This window comes from Diadema antillarum, unplaced genomic scaffold (genome assembly GCF_040938485.1).
Source record: "Diadema antillarum isolate AM-2024a unplaced genomic scaffold, OU_Dant_1.0 seq00001929_RagTag, whole genome shotgun sequence".
NCBI classification, from domain to species: domain Eukaryota; kingdom Metazoa; phylum Echinodermata; class Echinoidea; order Diadematoida; family Diadematidae; genus Diadema; species Diadema antillarum.
The window spans coordinates 56,562-75,395 of NW_027272592.1; the positions used below are offsets into that span (position 1 = coordinate 56,562).

Consider the following 18,834-nt stretch of genomic DNA (forward strand, 5'->3'; position numbering starts at 1 on the left):
GTGCACTCTAGGGCTCACACCTGTAAATAAAATGGACTGTCCCAGACCCCTTCACAAATTCGTACCAAAGATACTAAAATAAATGAAGAAAAAAATTAATTAAAAATCAATGATGTAGTTTGGCAAAAAACTGAATAGCTGTAGATATTGAGTATGAATTCCTCTACAAACTGCATTTTGGTTGGAAGATGAAAGCTTTTCTGATGGAATTTGAGGGGACTATATTTCATTGGGTACATTTGAGTGACAAGAACTCGTAGTCTGGCTTTGCGGACCCCTGGACAGAATTAGAGCAGAACAACCCACCCTGGCAATATGATGGATGAAAGGTGATATCTCACTTATTCAGGTTAGTGAAGATGAAACACCTCATTTCTCCCAGCTATTTTACAGAATTTTTTGAAATTTGAATTTTAACACACGTCTCTATGGGGAATTATTTACCCGTGTGAGCCCTCTAAGGCTACATTTCTTGAAGGATTTTGTTCAAATATAGTATGAAGGTCTACCATGATATGAGCTACAAGTCGAAAGATTTTGGATGTGTCTAGATACTTAATGTAATGCTCTTATGGATCCACTTTTTTTTTACATGGACAAATATCACATTTTATATAATGTTATATAAAGGAAGCTTCCTCAGTGTTAAAGTTCAAAACTGTTCTCAAGACATTCCTGTTAAAAAAGTATTATGAATGAGTTTTGGTTTGCATCTACGGTACATACATTGTAGAGTGCATTTCTTTTTCCATTTTCATCCCTCTCCCTTAAAGCGCATAGAGACACTAATGTAGTGATATGTGCTATATAAGCACTGTATTATTGTTATTATTATCTTAATTTTTGTCTTGCTTCCTCTCCGGCAATCACCTTTTTTTTTTCAGTGGATTCCATTCAGATTTGTAAGGAGTACCATACAATATGCATACATGTACTGTACTCTACCTAATTTTATTCTGATGCTGCTCCAGTGTTCCATCTTCTACAGGTCAAATGGTTGCTGTCTTGCCTCCACTTGACAGTCACACTTTAGACTGACTTCTTGCAGATTATATATAGTGTCCATCATAGTTTACTCTTCCACAGTTTTTGATGCTCCTCTTGATGTTCCTTAAATACATGGTCAAATATCACATTTTATGCCCCAGTCACACAGGTGCTCAAACAATCCTTTGCGTCCAGCGTTGCGCCCAAGAAAAAACATTTAAAAATTGCACTTTTTACAATGCAATGCCAGACGCAGAGCATTGCTTGAGCAACTGTGTGACTGGGGCATTTTAATAGCGGATATCCTGTATCCACTCTGATCTGCATGCAGGTGACATATCTTCAGATAGTACTTTTTAAGTTTGTATACTAGTTTGCGTTATACTCTAATCTATATACAGAAAAATTGTTTTGTGAAGCTGTGCGTAGTCGTCACAATATTCACCTTTATGTGTGAAGAAGGGGAGGGGATCTTTGTCCCTCGCTCAAACATGATGAAGCAAAAGCTGCTGCTATTGCGGGGGGATACAATCGCATTGCGCGGCAATTGACTTTTCTAGTTTTGTGAAGGTGCCCTCCCCCCCCCCCCCCCTTACGGAATTTCTTGATCCGCCCCTAGTAATGGTGCTGGTGGTGTAGTGCAACTATCATTTTTCCTGACAGTATACACCATACTGTAAAAGTGGTTTCTTTAGCGGTGGCTTTATTTTCGCGCTTTGAGGTTGAACTGCGAATTTAACATCACGCGAAAATGTTTTGACAAGTCACGCGAAATTAACCACGCAAGGAAATGTTTTGAACTCGCTGCTTGTTACAACGCTATTGCACACATGCACACACGAAGATTCCGTGCATTGAGTGTATTGATGGTCAACACACACACAGCGATACTAGGCAATGTAGGTCATCTAGGCAACAATAGTTTCACAAGCATGTTGTAAAGTACTCGAGAGACGGGATTTCAGGTAAGCCTGCATATAAATTTAATTTCTATATAATAAATAAAAGAATAATTGGATTATAGTTTGGGTTTTCATGTGAAAAATGAAACAGTTTTTGCTGACTGTGAATTCACAGATTTTGCCGACCGCGAATTGAAACACACCCGAAAAAGTCGGCACCGATGGAAACCGCGAAAGTATCTGTACGCGAAAGAAACCACTTTTACAGTACATGATTTCAAGTAGGCAGGTTTTAATCAAATCCAAACAGAATCTTAATTTGGGAACAAAATGTAGTGGTCATTGTGAGCCACATTCATACCTAAGTGTACCTAAAAGTTTCGGCAATAATTTTTGTTGGTCTTTGTTAAGAGAGAGAAACGAAATTTACATTGCATTCATGTAGTAATTCTGTTAAGTGTAGGCACCTGTAGTGTTGATGATTTCTCCAGATCATTTATCTTAAGACTTGTTTTATTTCTTCAAGGGCTGCCGTGATGTGTTACGTCTCGTACTTGAGATAGTGAACAAGATCCCTAACAGCATCAATGTGTCTACAGGCAAGCAGCTGGAGGCAGTAACCAAGGTAAAGCCAAAAAGGAAAAAGAATTAACAAGATATACAATATAGGTAGATTTCCTCTACTGTTTGTGCCAATATGTTATACATGAGTAAATCTTGCTGTCAATTGTGCATATTGTAAAGCAAGAAGTATTTTCACAGCATGACATTTTTATAAATTGGAGCTGACAGCCTTTTTTCACAGCATAAAATCTTCACAAATTGCCACTGACATTCAATGCATGTATATATGTAGTGTAGACAAGAACTTTCGCATGTTCTTTAATTTCACAAATCTTGACCCTTGCAAAATTTGCGAACTTAAAATGCACTAAAAAATTTCTGATTTTATATTAGGTATCTTTCCTTATCTCTTTAATAACCCCCTTAATTCAATTCCCTTCTCTCTCATATTAAGTAAAGAAAGGCTATATTGATTTTATTTGTTTGGAAATTTGTGTGACTTATGTTTTCCTAATTCCCTATGAACAAAAAATACTGAACAGAAGTAATAATATGCAAATGATGCACAGGTCTAAGTAAATCACTAAGAATTGTGTGCAGAAGGTAGTAGTAGACCAGCCAAACCTCAAAAAAGGCTCTAGATAAGGATTCGACGGCATATTTTGTTAATGCTCCGTTCTCATACTGAAAGTCTTGCAAAAATACTAAGGAATAGCATACGGCCGGATGTCAAGCGCGTTTTTGCCGAAAAATTTCATTTTTAGCACAAAATTCAGAAGCATGCCAAAAATCATGATTTTTTTTTTTTGCTTGCATTCAATTGATATTTGAAAGATCATGAGTTTCAATTGTCCCTTTTAATGAAATTGCAATTTAAATGTGTTTCCTTAGCATTTTAAAAAGTCATTTTGTACAGCCATATATGGGGCTCTCAAATGTTTGGGTGTTGTTTTCTCGAAATAATATTCACAGATTAATTAACGTTCTGCAAAGTTTGTTTTTCCAAGCTAATCAGATGATCTTCCAAAAGTAATTTAATGTTTTGTAAAACTACAAATGCTTCTTTAATTGAATGTGTCAATATTATTTCTAGTTTTCTTGAAGAAATTTTTACTTTTAATAAAAACTCTGAACATGCAGGAACTCAGAAAATGCATTTTCGAGCATTTTCTAGTAGCCCCGCGCTGCTTGTGTGCGTGCAAATACTTGATACGTGTGCGTACGTCTACCCCTACGAGTTAGCAACAGGTAAAATCTCTTGCGCGAGAGCTGCAAGTATGTTTCGGTCGTTGAGTTGGAAACATGGTGACTGAAAAAAGGGACTATTTCCTTCGAATGTAAGTAAATTAGCAAATAAATACATAGTTCTTTATTGCACTGCATAGGGGAACTTTAAAATCTGTTTTGATCTAACAGTTAGATATATATACAACTTTGATCTGAGACTTGGTTAATATCAAGGTTCAAGCGCTAGTAGAATCTAACGTTAGGCTACGACCGATCCGGTGGGCATGCCTGCCAACCCCCGGGCCGCCACCCGACCGTACCGGTGATGCTTATTAGTGGAACTCCCGATTATTCCGTAAGGCACGTCTTTACACGGTGCGAAAAGAGGCCTAACAAACATTAGGTCTACGTCTAGATTTAGGTGTCTTGTTCGTTCGATCTAGGTTTGTAATCTATGGCCTCATCACACGCAGTTACCTTAGACTGAATCCTCGTCTACTGTTAGGTCTAATCTATCTAACGGTTAGGGCCTACATTCTCTCTAACTGTCTAACGTGAATTAGCACTAATACTAGTCTCTAGAGCAGAGGTCTAAGGTTGACTCCACTCTTTCTGGTATTGTAGACCTATGGGTTCAGAAAAAGAGTCTAGGATTTAGGCCTAGGTGTTTTATATAAAAGCGAGTCTACAACCAAGTGATCTTGCCATTCGAATATGCCCGAAAGACAGAGAGAGAGAGAGAGAGAGAGAGAGAGGGGAGAAAGTGTTCAGTCCTGTCTGCCAACCTCTCCTAATCTGTGAATCATTTATATGTACTCTTCTAGTTTACAAATAGATCTAGTCAAAGAGGAACTATTCAGAAATGTCTTTACTTATAATTACCAACTTCTTACAAGTGTATGTTAATGTCTCAAAGAATAAAGGTTCATTTAAAAAGAATGTAAATATTACATTTTTAATGGATCATTTATACCGACTCACTGAAACCTATCTTCCTTCTTCTTTTTTTAAACTTTTCAAAAAGCTAAAAAAAATATCGCAAAAAAAGAGAGATATATTTATAGTTATAATTGATTTGCATGGGGAATAAAGAAAATTATGTCAATGTCAAGATGCCTTTTCAAAACATCAAACTTCAAATTGATTTTATTTTTTGTTCACTGTTAGCTTATAATGCTCTGCTTTAAAGATGAAAAAAATATTTGAGTCATGTTGATTTCTGTTTTCAGCTAGATGTACCAACAAGTGGACAGACTGAATCTTGTCGTCAAACTTCGCCAGAGAGAGAGAGAGACATAGGCCTATCCTGACTTGCCAAAATCTAATTGTAAAGACTGAGCTCTTTCTACCTGCAACAAAGTGCAGAACAACCAGAAGGTAAGAAACGGTAAATGTGTGAAATATATTATAGCGGTCTAATTTGAAATATCTTTTAAATACTAACTTACTAAGTGTTTGATTATCAAATGTATCACTTAAGTGCCCAGTTGAAAATAATGCCAAATCTAAATACATTGAGTATTAAATATTCCTATTCCATTTGAATAAATGGTAACAAGCATGTTTTCACTTTTACAGTTGCATTACAATGCAATGTACAAGTACTTTGCAAACAAAGAGAGGAGAAGAATCTTATATCTCCATTTATATAAGAAGGGGAGCAAATCTATGATCAAATGTGTATTCTTGTTTTCTTGTAAATTCATTGCATGTTCTATTGTAGAGGATCATATGAAAGAACGGTATTCTATCTACTGAAGATGAGATCATAATAAAAATCAAACATAAATGTAATCAAGTAAGATATTATATGTAATGCAATATTTCTCAACCATGTCAGTTGGCACAAGTGTTTAATGTGTGCACAGATGAAAATACGTCTGTAGTCTCAAATCAATTAACTTTCCATTATTATTATGTTGTGTTAAGTATGACGTAAGGGTAATATGCTGTGATGTATTGTTCTTTATTTTCATCAAGGTGTCGGCTACAAATGGACATGCTGAGTAACTGTTTGAGATCACATCCACTAGAGTGAGGGGGAGATAGAAAGATGTCTTGACTGCGATGTGAATGCCCTTTCCAGCTCACAAGTAAGTGTCAACGATTTGAAATTAGGAATATCATCTCATGAATACAGACCGATTTAAGCAAGGAAATCATATCCTAATCCACATACAAATGAGAGCATGATACAATCAAATATTTGTGTACAGGAATTACAAGTGTCAAGATGACTTCCATCCTATATAATTCACTTTCAGTAAGATATGGCTTTAGAACATCAAAGATGATAATAACAATGACATGATTAATGTATTTCATGTAATACAAATTAATGTTGACAGTGATCTGAAGATCCCAAATCTCATACTAAGGGATTCATGAGATCGTGATGATTAATTTTAATTCATGATGAATGTGTTTGTTTTTTGTTGCAGTGTGATTATTCTGTTTCACTTATAAAAATGATAATTATTTAATTTTTCGTTAATTATATTTTCGACCAGAATTAGCACAAAGTGGACAAAATGGACCCTGCAAACCACAGCCAACTACGGACAAGAGAAAAAAAAAGAAAGAGACAGATGTCCTGACTACCAACTTCTAATCTGTGCATCTTGTACTCTATTTAGAAAGGAAATATGGGAGGTAAGCAATAATACATGTAAAATGTGAACCCCAAATATGTTAGAATATTTTGTCAAGCCTTTGACATCTTGACCAAATTTTTGACTGTCGATGGTTCATTGGGCAGAAAATTAACGCATGTTTTGCTAAATGAATGCAGTACTGCATATGCATGTCGTCAATCACTCCAACAACAAAGATTTACATGAATTAACGATGATTATTATTTTTTTTTTAGCCTCTGTCAAAGATGGTTGCAGGAGTTTTTATGTTGTTGCAGTCATCCATTCACACGCACATCTGTCCTATTCTCATCTTGCAATAACTTAACATTTACTCAGCAGATCATCTTCAAATTTGGTTTTACACAGAAGAGATGATTACCTGGGCCTTGTACAAGTAGCATTTTAGTTTTTGTTGTGATTTTGCTGCTGATTGTAAATTACAGGGAAACCCTGATTTTTATTGACTGTAGAGCATTGCTACCATGGTATTGTATTTACCTTTGGATGGCAAAGTTACTATAACCTCTAAGCAATTTGACTTTGATTAGTTATGAGGGTATTGATGTCAAAGGTCATGGGGTTATTATATGCACGAAAGTGTTGAATGTATCCAGTTGCAGTATCAGGCAAGCACTACCTTGAAATTCTTCTGAATGGAATAAAAAGCTTAATGAAAAGAATTGGATATTTGGATCATGAAAGTTTCCTACATTTTATATTTCATTGTGTACTCACGGTTAAATTGCTACAATTAGGATCTACTGTATAAAATAATATACTTTACCGTTCTAAGGAAACACTACATATAGAGGAAATCAAGTAACCGTATGTCTTTATTAGCGTATATGTGACTGTGTCTTCACCAAAGATTAAAATGCCCATGTCACTCTCCTCATCAAGTAAAGACAGATACACCATTCTTTCTCTCTCTCCCTCTCTCTCTCTCTCTCTCTCCAGAAACAACCCTGCCAGGCTATCTGGTCCGCATCCAGATTCCGTATGAATGATGTCATTAGAACCTGAACTTACATGTGGAATGCATCCATCTAAACTTCTCAAATGTAATCACAATGTGCTTTCAGGACTATTATAGAAGTTGAATATATAAAAGACATGCGTATATATTATAAATTTCTACTAATCCAGATTAAATGCTTCTTTTCTAATCTTTTTTGTTCTTTTTTTTTCTTTAGTGATGAAGTAAAACAAGGCCTGAAATCAAAATGTGCACAACACTACTTGGCAAACAGCATTTACAATATGATTTGATATAGATCTACTTCCAATTTGATGGCAGCATTAAAGGGATGAGGGATGGTCTACTTTTGGTTGAGATGGGGGCTGAGATTGAGATTTTGTAAAATAATGAGAACCCTGTTATGAAATATTAAAGAGTAAACAATACCAAGAGGAATTCCAAATTTATTTGTTAAATATTGGTTTTGAAAAGGCTGAGATGTACAAAAACAAAGAGGTCCTAATAAAAGGTGGCACCCACTTCTGATTATTATCAATCTGTGTCACTTTTTAAAAAATTTCTCGACTGTTTCAAAACCAAGAACTTTAATCAAACAAACTTCAAATTACTCTAAGAATTTGATGCTCTTTCATATTTTACAAGTTGTTTTTTATTTGCTTGCAAAAAGTTAAAGTCTGAATCTCCATCTCAACCAAAACTATACCATGCCTTTGAGACTCAGAGTTACAAGCCGCATACTAGTAGTTCATGGAAATTGATCCTGCTATTTCCTTTGAAGCCCAAACGCCAACATTTTAATCCTGTCAGATTGGAATGTCTTTTGTTTTTGTTTTTATGGGGGGGGGGGGCAACAAAAGAGAAGTAAACTTTGCCTTTCTTCATCAGATGGAAGAAAATATGTGACATGTTAGTCAGAAAAAAAAGAAAACTACACGTTGAAGTGCTTAGAAATAGAAAACTTCACAGAGGAACAGTTGGTGAATCTGAAGGGAAATACAGCATAGAGCATGTTTTTTTTTTTTTCAAGTTTAAGATATAAAAGAATAGTACGTAGCTTAAAGGAACAAACATAAGTACAAGAAGTAGTGAAAAGAAAATGGACTGGTCAAGATGTATGTTTTGCCAGGTTTCTTTCACATGTGCCATAATTGTCATGATGTTGGTAATACTGTAATATATGTTAGCTATTCCGGGCCCCAGCATTGTATTCTGGTACTTAGAATAAGGGAAAGTATTAGAGGGAAACATTACCCATGCATTTTGGAGAGGTGATTTCTTTTTTTCTTCACTGAGAGACGAGTATTCAGTACAGATATCTTATCACACTGGTCTGCAGAACACAAAAATAATATCAGACTAAAAGTAGATTTTTAAAAATTTGGCAGTCACCATGATTCTAATTTAGTTGTACATTGACGAAAGTTCAATGCAACAGCGTACAGTCATAATTAGCTAGGATATGTAACCACAAATTGTGAAAAAGATAGAGATGTTGAAATATTGCTTAAAGAGAAAACGTGTTTTTCTTAGCACTGGTGTAACGTTTGTGATGATGGACACATTATAATGTCACATTAAAAAAAAATTGAGGTTATCAATGCAGTTAATGTAGTCAGCGCAATTTGTATTGTTGATTTTCAAACTCTTTGGATGATGTTACAGAGATTTGTTTATGAAAGACATTTTCACTGAAGACTCATTCTTTTTTAATGCTTTTAATCATTTAAGAAGATTGCTTTCAGATGGATTTTTTTGTTTGTTTTTAGATGTCCACAAATCGAGACTGAGATTCTTTACCTTTCAAGACGAAATACCGTTGAAGAGGAATAATTATATATATTTTGCAGGATTTAAGCATGTTCTTACTGTGTAAGGTATTTTTATCAGCATTTTGGTAACCAGCATCATAGATGTCAAGTGCTGCTATTCTAGTAAATGTACGCTAATGGCAAATCATTGTTTTAAAAAAGAGAAATTGCGTCGTTTACTGTTTACTGTATTTCATTGTGTGTTGATATAGTTCGTGAACGCTGTTTGAGACGGTGGTTGCGGGCGTGTGCACATTGTGTAGTACGTTTTGTTGGTTGACTGGGAATTTAGAGTGTTGGCGAAAACTGAAATGATTTTTTTTTTCACAAAGTTGTGATAATATAGAAGAAAAAAAAATCGAATTGCAAACAAACAAGTTGTTACATGTCTGCTCCTAGGACATAGAACTTGGCCAAGGATAAATATAATCTGCAATATAGACTCGATGATATAACCGACTTAATGATGGGAAGGGGAAATGAGGCTGTTATTGCATTGTACGCATTTCACTTCTACTTCCTTTTTACTTCTTGTTTTCTTTTTTGAGGGTGATATTTGCCTCACTTTTTCACACAAATCCGGGATACGAACATTCTTATGTCGCCGACTAAGTGTGCGTTCCAAACAACGTTCATGTAAACAATCAACCATCATAAAAGAAACATTTAGTATTCTTCTGCGGGAGGATAGATCAAAATAAAATGCAAACACCTCGCCTTAGAACATTACAAAAGTAAAAGTGATTTTGTGCCTATCCCTTGCAGGGCTGCGTTTCAGGGCCTGAGAATACAAAATATATAGCATTATGAATTCCAAAGCATTCTCGGGGGAAGGGTGAGTATGCAGGACGGGAGATTTAGTATCGTAATTTTTCCCAGTAAAACGTGATTTGTTATCACGGTTTCCATGACAACCATTTCCGAACATAGTAAACAATGTATATATAACTCTTAGGTTTCATTGTTAAACATAGATTAGTTAGATTGATACATTTTTCACACACACACGCACAAAATGTTTCAACACTTTTGTACGTTTTACGATCATGAATATTTGAAATTTTCAGGGAGTGACCTAATAATGATCAGTTGCTATAGTAACAACACTACTGATTTTTTTTTTTTTTGGGGGGGGGGGGCAAAGAAGCACATTTCAGTCATATCAAGGTGCCACAAAGGGTTTTTGCAGTCAGCTATCCAACCTGTCCATTGACTTCGCCAATTATGTAAGATAAATACCTACATGCACTATACCATGTACAATATATATGGGCCTACGCTATATATTCGATTTTTCATTCAAAATGCGCGTCCGGTAAAAATATATCGTCCCATTTAGGATAACATAAAACGAGTTATCTTTCACCTTATCTTATAATTTCTTTGCTGCATAAGATATCAGAACATATATTACATTTCGACAAAATAAAGACTTTTGAATAGATTGATTTAGGTAGTTTAAAAAAAACTTTGAAATATTGGTAGATTTTACAAAGTACAATTTTGAGTAAATCACGTTTTTATGTTTCATTGCGCCATATATGTGCGTGCAATACTCTACATTCAAATGTATATTAGTCAGGTTCTAAACTTTGAATGGAAGATAACACATTTCTAGTTTGAAAGGTACTTATCAACCATTACTTATTTCGGTAAAAAAAAAAAAATCGTGATTTTTGACGTTCTTTCAAATTTTGTGCTAAAAAGGCATTTTTCGGCAAAAACACGCTTGACATCTGGCCGTACGCTAAACTTGAGTATTTTTGCAAGACTTTCAGCTGGAAAACTTAGCATTAACAAATTTTGCCGTCCAAAGTAAAAAAAAATCGTCTTGGCTGGCCTACTATAGCTGTAGATTTGAATTGTTATCCCATTCAGCTGCACTTTGGGGTTTTAACTAATTTCCATAATTACTAAATCCACACTACTCCAACCCACATACAGAAAAACATACATGTCCATCAGCTGTTTTATAGAACAGTGGACAAAGTAAAAAAAAAAAAAAAGAATTTCTATGTGTGTTGTCATGGTAAAAGTTTTTTTTTAGCTCACCTGAGCTGAAGGCTCAAGTGAGCTATTGCGATCGCTCTATGTCCGGCGTCCGTCGTGCGTAAACTTTTTACATTTTCATCTTCTTCTTGAGAACCCCATGACCGATTTTCACCAAACTTGGCAGGTAGCATCCCTAGGGGGATAGGATCTCAATTTGTTCAAATGGGCACCATGGCCCTCCTGGGGGCCCCGGGGGGGGGGGGGGGGGGGGGCCCAAACCCCCCAAAATTAAGGAATCTTTAAAAATCTTCTTCTCTAAAACCAGAAGTGATAGGGCTTAGTTAATACTATGAGTTAGTACATTGATGACTGTAGTTTCAAGTTTGTTCACGGGGGAATCAGGGGTGCCCCCCTTGGGACCCAGGGGAGGGGGGTTTGGAGGGGTCCTAATGGGGCCTAAATCGTACATTTTCATCTTCACTTTGAGATCCCCATTTCTGATTTTCACCAAACTTGGTAGCATCCCTAGGGGGATAGGATCTCAATTACTTCAAATGGGCACCATGGCCCACCTGGGGGCCCCCAGGGGTCCCCAAACCCCCTAAAATTAAGGAATCTTTAAAAATCTTCTCTAGAACCAGAAGTGTTGGGCTTAGATAATACTATGAGTTAGTACATTGATGACTGTAGTTTCAAGTTTGTTCATGGGATTGGTGGAATCAGGTGTACCCCCCCCCCCCCCTTGGGACCCAGGAGAGGGGAGTGGGAGGGGTCCTAATGGGGCCTAAATTGTACATTTTCATCTTCACTTTGAGATCCCCATGTCTGATTTTCACCAAACTTAGCAGGTAGCATCCCTAGGGGGACAGAATCTCAATTACTTCAAATGGGCACCATGTCCCTCTTGGGGGCCCCTAGAGGCCCCCCTACACATTAAGGAATATTTAAAATCTTCTACTCTAGAACAAGAAATGATAAAGCAAAGTTAATAAAATGAGTTTGTACATTGATAACTTTAGTTCCAAGTTTGTTCATTGCAGATCCAGGGCTGCCTGCCCCCCCCCCCACTCGCTGGAGTTAAGGGGAGGGGGGTCCATATGCAGACCTAAGTTTTCAATGTTCTCAGGTAAGAATGTGCAAGAATGCATGGAAGGTGAAATTGCGATACTCAGGTGAGCGCGTGACCCCCGGGTCTCTTGTTTAGTTCAAACATGCAATAATCTAGTGGATTGATTAGCTTCCTTAGTTTTTAGCTTACCCAAGCCAAAGGTCTGAAGTGATTAAGCTATTGCAGTCATACATTGTCCAGCATGCAAAGTGCATCATCCATAGTGCATAAACTTTTTACATTTTCATCTTCTTGAATATGTATGGCCAGATTTTCACCTAACTTGACAGATTTCATCGCTCTAGAGTGTAGTATGACGTAAATAATGATGTATTTTCTAGTCTATTTGTATGAGTAGCAAAAGTGCGCTTAGAAACGTCAGTATGAAGCGCCATATAAATGTAATTATTATTATTATTATTATTATTATTATTAACTGCACACGTGTATTGACCACACCCCCTTCTATCAGCCGTTGGAGGGGGGAAAAGTGGAAATTTTCGCGGTGTTGAAATTTTCACGCATTTTGCACAACTAAAAGCAAGTGTGAAAATAAAAACATGTTAATATTTTGCATGCCATATGTTCGTCTAGTTGATTTTTTTATTCCGCGGAATTAAAAACATGCGAAACTCATCTCAGGCAATGGTCACAACCAACCCAAATCAGCCTGCTCAGCGACCAGTTGGCGAGTTTTTATCCAATTTCGGTTGGACACCGACCAGTAACCGACCGGGCACCACTGATTTTTAGGGCATCGGTCGGTCATTGCCGAAGTTTTAACGGGGAATTTACATTTCACTCGCTGCCCAAAATACGCTCGGTGTCCAAGCGGCAACCGCCCAGGCACTGACCTAGTCGACCAGTCACCGTCTAGCGATTTAGGGAACAAAAATAGTACAAATAAAAATGACAAAAATGCAGAAAAAACCAAGGGACTACATCGAGTAGGACTAGATGGGGAAGAGGAGACATCCTGGGCAGGTACACGTAGCCCACACAGAAGAGGACTAGGCTAGCAAAATAAGGGACATGAAAGACAGGGACAACCACTTTGGGGCAAATGAGATGAAAGCTTAAGTTTGGGGTTGTTATGTAAGCTTAGTAATATATGGTTTGGTTATTTTATTTAGGCCTATTGAATCACTCAAAGATTTTGGAGTGATCCCGGAGGTCATTCCAAAATTAGTGAAAAATGAACATTTTCACTCAAAATTCACTTCAATTTTACTCTAAACTCATTCTTTTCTGTTATTCACTCTTTCAAGAGTGAGCATTTTCACTCGATTTTTTTAGAAAGTCTATAACCAGGTAGCTCGTGAGAAATTTCCGGCAGAGACCGCCGGTACACCAACGGGACACCGGTAGATGACCCATCGATCACCCGTCGGATCGCTCAGCAATTTCGTTAAAATTGGCCGGTGGCCAGTAGGAGATCATCCAGTTACAGATGGGGCATTGTTCGGTGACTGCTAAGTCTTTGCGCGGAGAAGACCCCCATATTTTTCAATTTTTTGTCCAAAATGGACTGGTGACCGACGGGAGATTGACAGAGCATCGCTCAGGCATCACTGGGGAATTGCAGCCTGCTCGACATCTGCAAAAACTGCTGGGCGGTGCCAAAATTTCAGCGGCGACCGAGCTGGTCGGTCGCTGCTCTAAGTTGCCTTAGCCAGCTGAGCGTGAAAAATTACTCACATGATAATATCCAATTTTACAGTAATACTGCCATGCAGTCGGCAGAGATACTGCTGACATGTTGGTTGAAAGGAGTGAAATGTATGGGGGAGAGCATGTGTTGATTTTTGTGCCGTATAAAATGGAAATAGGCCTATACAGTAGACTGCATAATGAAAAGGAAGTCACTTCACCAACATTCAGTGAAGGTATGACCAAGTAAGAGAAAATTCTTAGACTATGCAAATAAAATTAAGTTTAATAGAATTCTATTAATAATAATGAAGTACAAGTTGAAGAGGGTTTGCCTATTTCAGGTGCTTAGGCAGTGCCTCACATGAAGAAATTCAAAGTAATTTAAAATTCAAATGAGTGTAGAGCCTACTCGCGGCTGCAAAGAGCGGGTGTCTGAATAGGTATTCATCTTTTCGAAGAATGTAGGTTAAGAGAGAGGGTGAATCAATGAACTGTGTACGAAGATTTTATGATGTGTGTGTTTCTACTTCAGAAGCAATCAAGTTCAATTCATTCACACTTGAAACTTTAACTCATTCGCTGTGGTGAAGTTAGCCCTAACATAAATTTATATATGCTCTGCTATCAATTTTCAGTAGGAATATGTGAATGTGAATTTGATTACTTTCCATATTGAGCACTGTTTAGAATTATTAGCTCACCTGAGCCAAAGGCTCAAGTGAGCTATTGCGATCGCCCTTCGTCCGGCGTCCGTCTTGCGTCGTGCGTCGTGCGTCGTCCGTCGTCCGTCGTCCGTCGTCCGTCGTGCGTAAACTTTTTACATTTTCATCTTCTTCTTGAAAACCCCAAGACCAATTTTCCTCAAACTTGGCAGGTAGCATCCCTAGGGGGTTAGGAACTCAATTTGTTAAAATGGGCACCATGACCCACCCAGGGGGCCCCCAGGGGGGCCCAAACCCCCCAAAATTAAGGAATCTGTAAAAATCTTCTTCTCTAGAACCAGAAGTGATAGAGCTAAGTTAATACTATGAGTTAGTACATTGATGACTGTAGTTTCAAGTTTGTTCATGGCAGAATCAGGGATGCCCCCCTTGGGACCCAGGGGAGGGGGTGGGGAGGGGTTCTAATGGGGCCTAAATTGTACATTTTCATCTTCTTCTTGAGAACCCCATGACCCATTTTCACCAAACTTGGCAGGTAGCACCCCTAGGAGGTTAGGAACTCAATTTGTTAAAATGGGCACCATGCCCCACCCAGGGGGCCCCCAGGGGACCCCAGGGGGCCCAAATCCCCCCAAATCAAGGAATCTTTAAAAATCTTCTTCTCTAGAACCAGAAGTGATGGAGCTAAGTTAATACTATGAGTTAGTACATTGGTGACTGTAGTTTCAAGTTTGTTCATGGCAGAATCAGGGGTGCCCCCCTTGGGACCCAGGGGAGGGGGGGGGGGGTGAGGAGGGGTCCTAATGGGGCCTAAATTGTAAATTTTTATCTTCTTCTTTAGAACCCCATAAACCATTTTCACCAAACTTGGCAGGTAGCATCCCTAAGGGGTTAGGATCTCAATTTGTTAAAATGGGCACCATGCCCCACCCAGGGGGCCCCCAGGGGGGCCCAAACCACCCAAATGAAGGAATCTTTAAAAAATTTCTCTAGAATCAGAAGTTATAGAGCTAAGATAATACATTATCATTAATGACTGTAGTTTCGAGTTTGTTCATAGGAGATCCAGGGGTGCCCCTCTTGGGGGCAGGGGTGGGGGGGGGGGGGGTGGGTGGTTGGGAAGGTCCAAATGGGGGCCTGAATTGTACATTGTCATCTTCTTCCTGAAAACCTCATGATGGATTTTCATCAAACTTGGCAGGTAGCATCCTTAGGGGGTCAGGATCTCAATTTATCAAAATGGGCACCATGCCCCACCCAGAGGGCCCCAGGGGGCCCCAATCCCCCCAAATTAAGGAATCTTAAAAAAAATTTGGGCCCTTATTGTACATTTTCATCTTCTACTTGAGAATGCCTGGTCAAATTTTGGTAGAGCTGTGAATAATTTAGATTAGTGACTGCGTGAAAGGTGAACTTGCGATACTCAGGTGAGCGCTAGACCCGCGGGTCTCTTGTACACAATGTAGTCATGCCTTTCAGTGATATTTTTGTTTGTTTTCGTGGAGACATGTATACTGACACTGTGCTGTACATTGTATGTGTCCACTTTGATAGTTTTCTATTTTCCAGTCAGTTCACAGTTCTGCAGTTTTTTGTCGAGCCCACCGGTGGTGAGGGGAGACTAAGGGATGCCTGCCGCGTCTGTCCGTCTGCCCTCTGTCCATCCATCCATAACGCTGCAAAAACTTGAATAACTCTCTACTGAGGACTTCAATTTCAATCAGATTTGGAGGGAAGAGGGTTATACAAAAAAGTTACACATTTCACCAAACATGAAGTTCATCTCAAGGTCAAAGGTCACAGGCAGGGGTCAATGAACTTTAGGGCCCAATGTTTAAGTTTTTACGGTGCGTTTCGATTAAGGCTCATAACTTTTGATGAATATGTTCGTTTTTGACCAAACTTGTATTGTAGATGTCCCTTGGGGAGTTGAAGTTCATCACAAGGTCAAAGGTCACACACAGGGGTCAACAAACTTTTAGGGCCCAATGTTTAGTCTTTACGGCGCATTTCGATTATGGCTAATAACTTTTGATCCATATATCTGGTTGTGACCAAACTTGGCTGGTAAATGTTCCTTGGGGAGTTGAAGGTCACCACAAGGTCAAAAGTCATAGGCGGTGTCAATGAACTTCCGGAGTTAGAAAAACATTCATTTCTTCTACGCGAAAGGAGAACATATTTTTGCACTTGCCTTGTTATTTGAAGAAAACCTGAAAGCAACTTACATGTCAATGATTTAAGAGTGAAGAATAATTTTCAGTACATATTGATGTGGTGCTATTTGTGTGAAGCCAAATGGTTTGTGCAGTATATGTGTCTGTCTATCCATTGCTCATTCTAGGTTGTGATGCACATCATCGATAGAAATGTCTGCCTCCTTCCAGCATACTTTGCAGTGACTGAAATCCTTAAAGTCTTCCCAGAAAATGGACCTGCCAAACATTGGGTAAACCTATTACTATAATTTTCATTCATTTTTTCCCCAGCCTTACACATAGACAAGTGGAATACAAATGGGGATACCTTCTGAGAACTTTGATTTAAGACTAATGGTAAATGATGATTGTTTATCAAGAATGCTTTTGATTTTTCTGTGCTTTTGATCATTGGAAGAAGATTAGAAACATTAATTCCTCAATCATGAAACAATCTTTGATATAAAGATTTAGAACAAATTCAACTTTTTTTCTGAGTAATTTAACACAAATACACAAACCATCATGGAAGACCACCTTTATTGTAATGAACATGTTACCCAGTAAAAGTAACAGTAGATTTAAATAGAAGTACATTAAGAAAAAATCTGCAGATTCGTGTATTGAATTATCTGTTGACTACTTTATCAAGTAATTACTCAAAAGCGTGTTTCTGCCATGCTGATACAATGTAAGTTTTAGTGCTCATGACATCCCAGAGTTTCTGATTAGTACTATCAATTGATACAGATGTGTACTGATGCATGGGTAGATTTTTGTTCAAAAATTATGTGTGAGATGGCATGAATTTTAACTCTTTATGTGCCATGGTGAAAACTCCCTGTGTGCCATGTTATTCTGAGACACGAAGGTAGTCATGCTTTGAGAAAGAATTCTGTTTTTCCAATTTGTATAACTTCTACAAATTTCTGTTTAGTCGGACATAATACTAAGCAAAGTTAAAGAGGAATTGCAAACTTTGTTTCAATATAAATTGTATGACAAATCTATTTTCAATTTTTTATGCCTCCTGCCGGAGGCATTATGTTTTCGGGTTGTCCGTCCGTCCGTCTGTCCGTCCGTCCTTCCGTCCGTCTTTCCGTCCGTCCGTAATGAATTTTGTGGACAAGGTAACTATCAAAAGCTATTGAGGTATCCTAATGAAACTTGGCATGTATGTGTATTAGGGGGTGAAGTTGTGCCTATCAACTTTTGGGTGCACGTGCTAAAGGTCAAAGGTCAAAAGGTCAAGGTCAAATACATAAAATTTCACTATTTCCACCATATCTATGCAATGCCTGAAGATATTTTCTTGAAACTTAGTGTATGCATGTATTACCCAATTTAGATTCTCTGGTGAAAGTTTTGGTCATGAGGTCAAAGGTCAAAGGTCAAAAGGTCGAGTAAAAGTATTAAAACTTCTTTTTTTTCTCTGTAAATTGGAAAATTGTTCAAGGTATCTTCATGGAACATAGTATATATACATGTACTGACTGGCACTGATTATCTAGAGAATGTAGGGTTCATGGGGTCAAAGGTCAGGGGTCAAAGGTCAAGTGCAACACTTCAAAATTTTACTATTTCCCTCATGTTCATGCAATGCCAGCAGGATTAGTTTTTTTTTTTTTTTTTTTTTACACTTGGTGTATGCATGTGTAACCTAATAGAAATTCTCTGGAGAGTTTTTTTTTTCTCTTTCTTTTTTATTGCCTCAAAGGTCAAAAGGTCAAAGATCAAGTGAAAGTGCTGAGCTAACTTTTTCCTCCATATCTCGGAAGTGGCTCAATTTATCGTGAAACTTACTGCATATCTATGCATGTTTTACCTGAAAGTGATTATCTTATGAATTTTAGGGTCAAAGGCCAGATGAACATGGTAACAATTTACTATTCAGTACAGAAATTGCACTTTTTCTCCATACCGGTACCATGAAAATTACTCAATGCATAAATGTATGAATGGGTCAAAGTCAAGATAAAGTCCTTAAATCCCCAAATACATGCTCTCCTATTCATCCAATTAAACCAAGGTCAAGGAAGATGAACATTCAACACATTTGTGACAAACTTGTCATTTCAATATTTTGCCAGTTTTGTGAAAATGTAATCACACATTGTC

General features: G+C 37.8%; 1 protein-coding gene across 1 annotated transcript in view; it reads left to right on the top strand.

The window, feature by feature from the left end:
• Positions 1-18,834, top strand: part of LOC139713235 (mediator of RNA polymerase II transcription subunit 23-like) — a gene marked incomplete at its 3' end in the record, with an annotated part of 181,478 nt that overhangs the window by 41,133 nt on the left and 121,511 nt on the right. The window contains exons 6-7 of the mRNA XM_071624980.1: positions 2,416-2,514; positions 16,863-16,967. Coding sequence (XP_071481081.1) covers positions 2,416-2,514; positions 16,863-16,967 — 204 coding nt within the window. The remainder of the gene's footprint in view (positions 1-2,415; positions 2,515-16,862; positions 16,968-18,834) is intronic.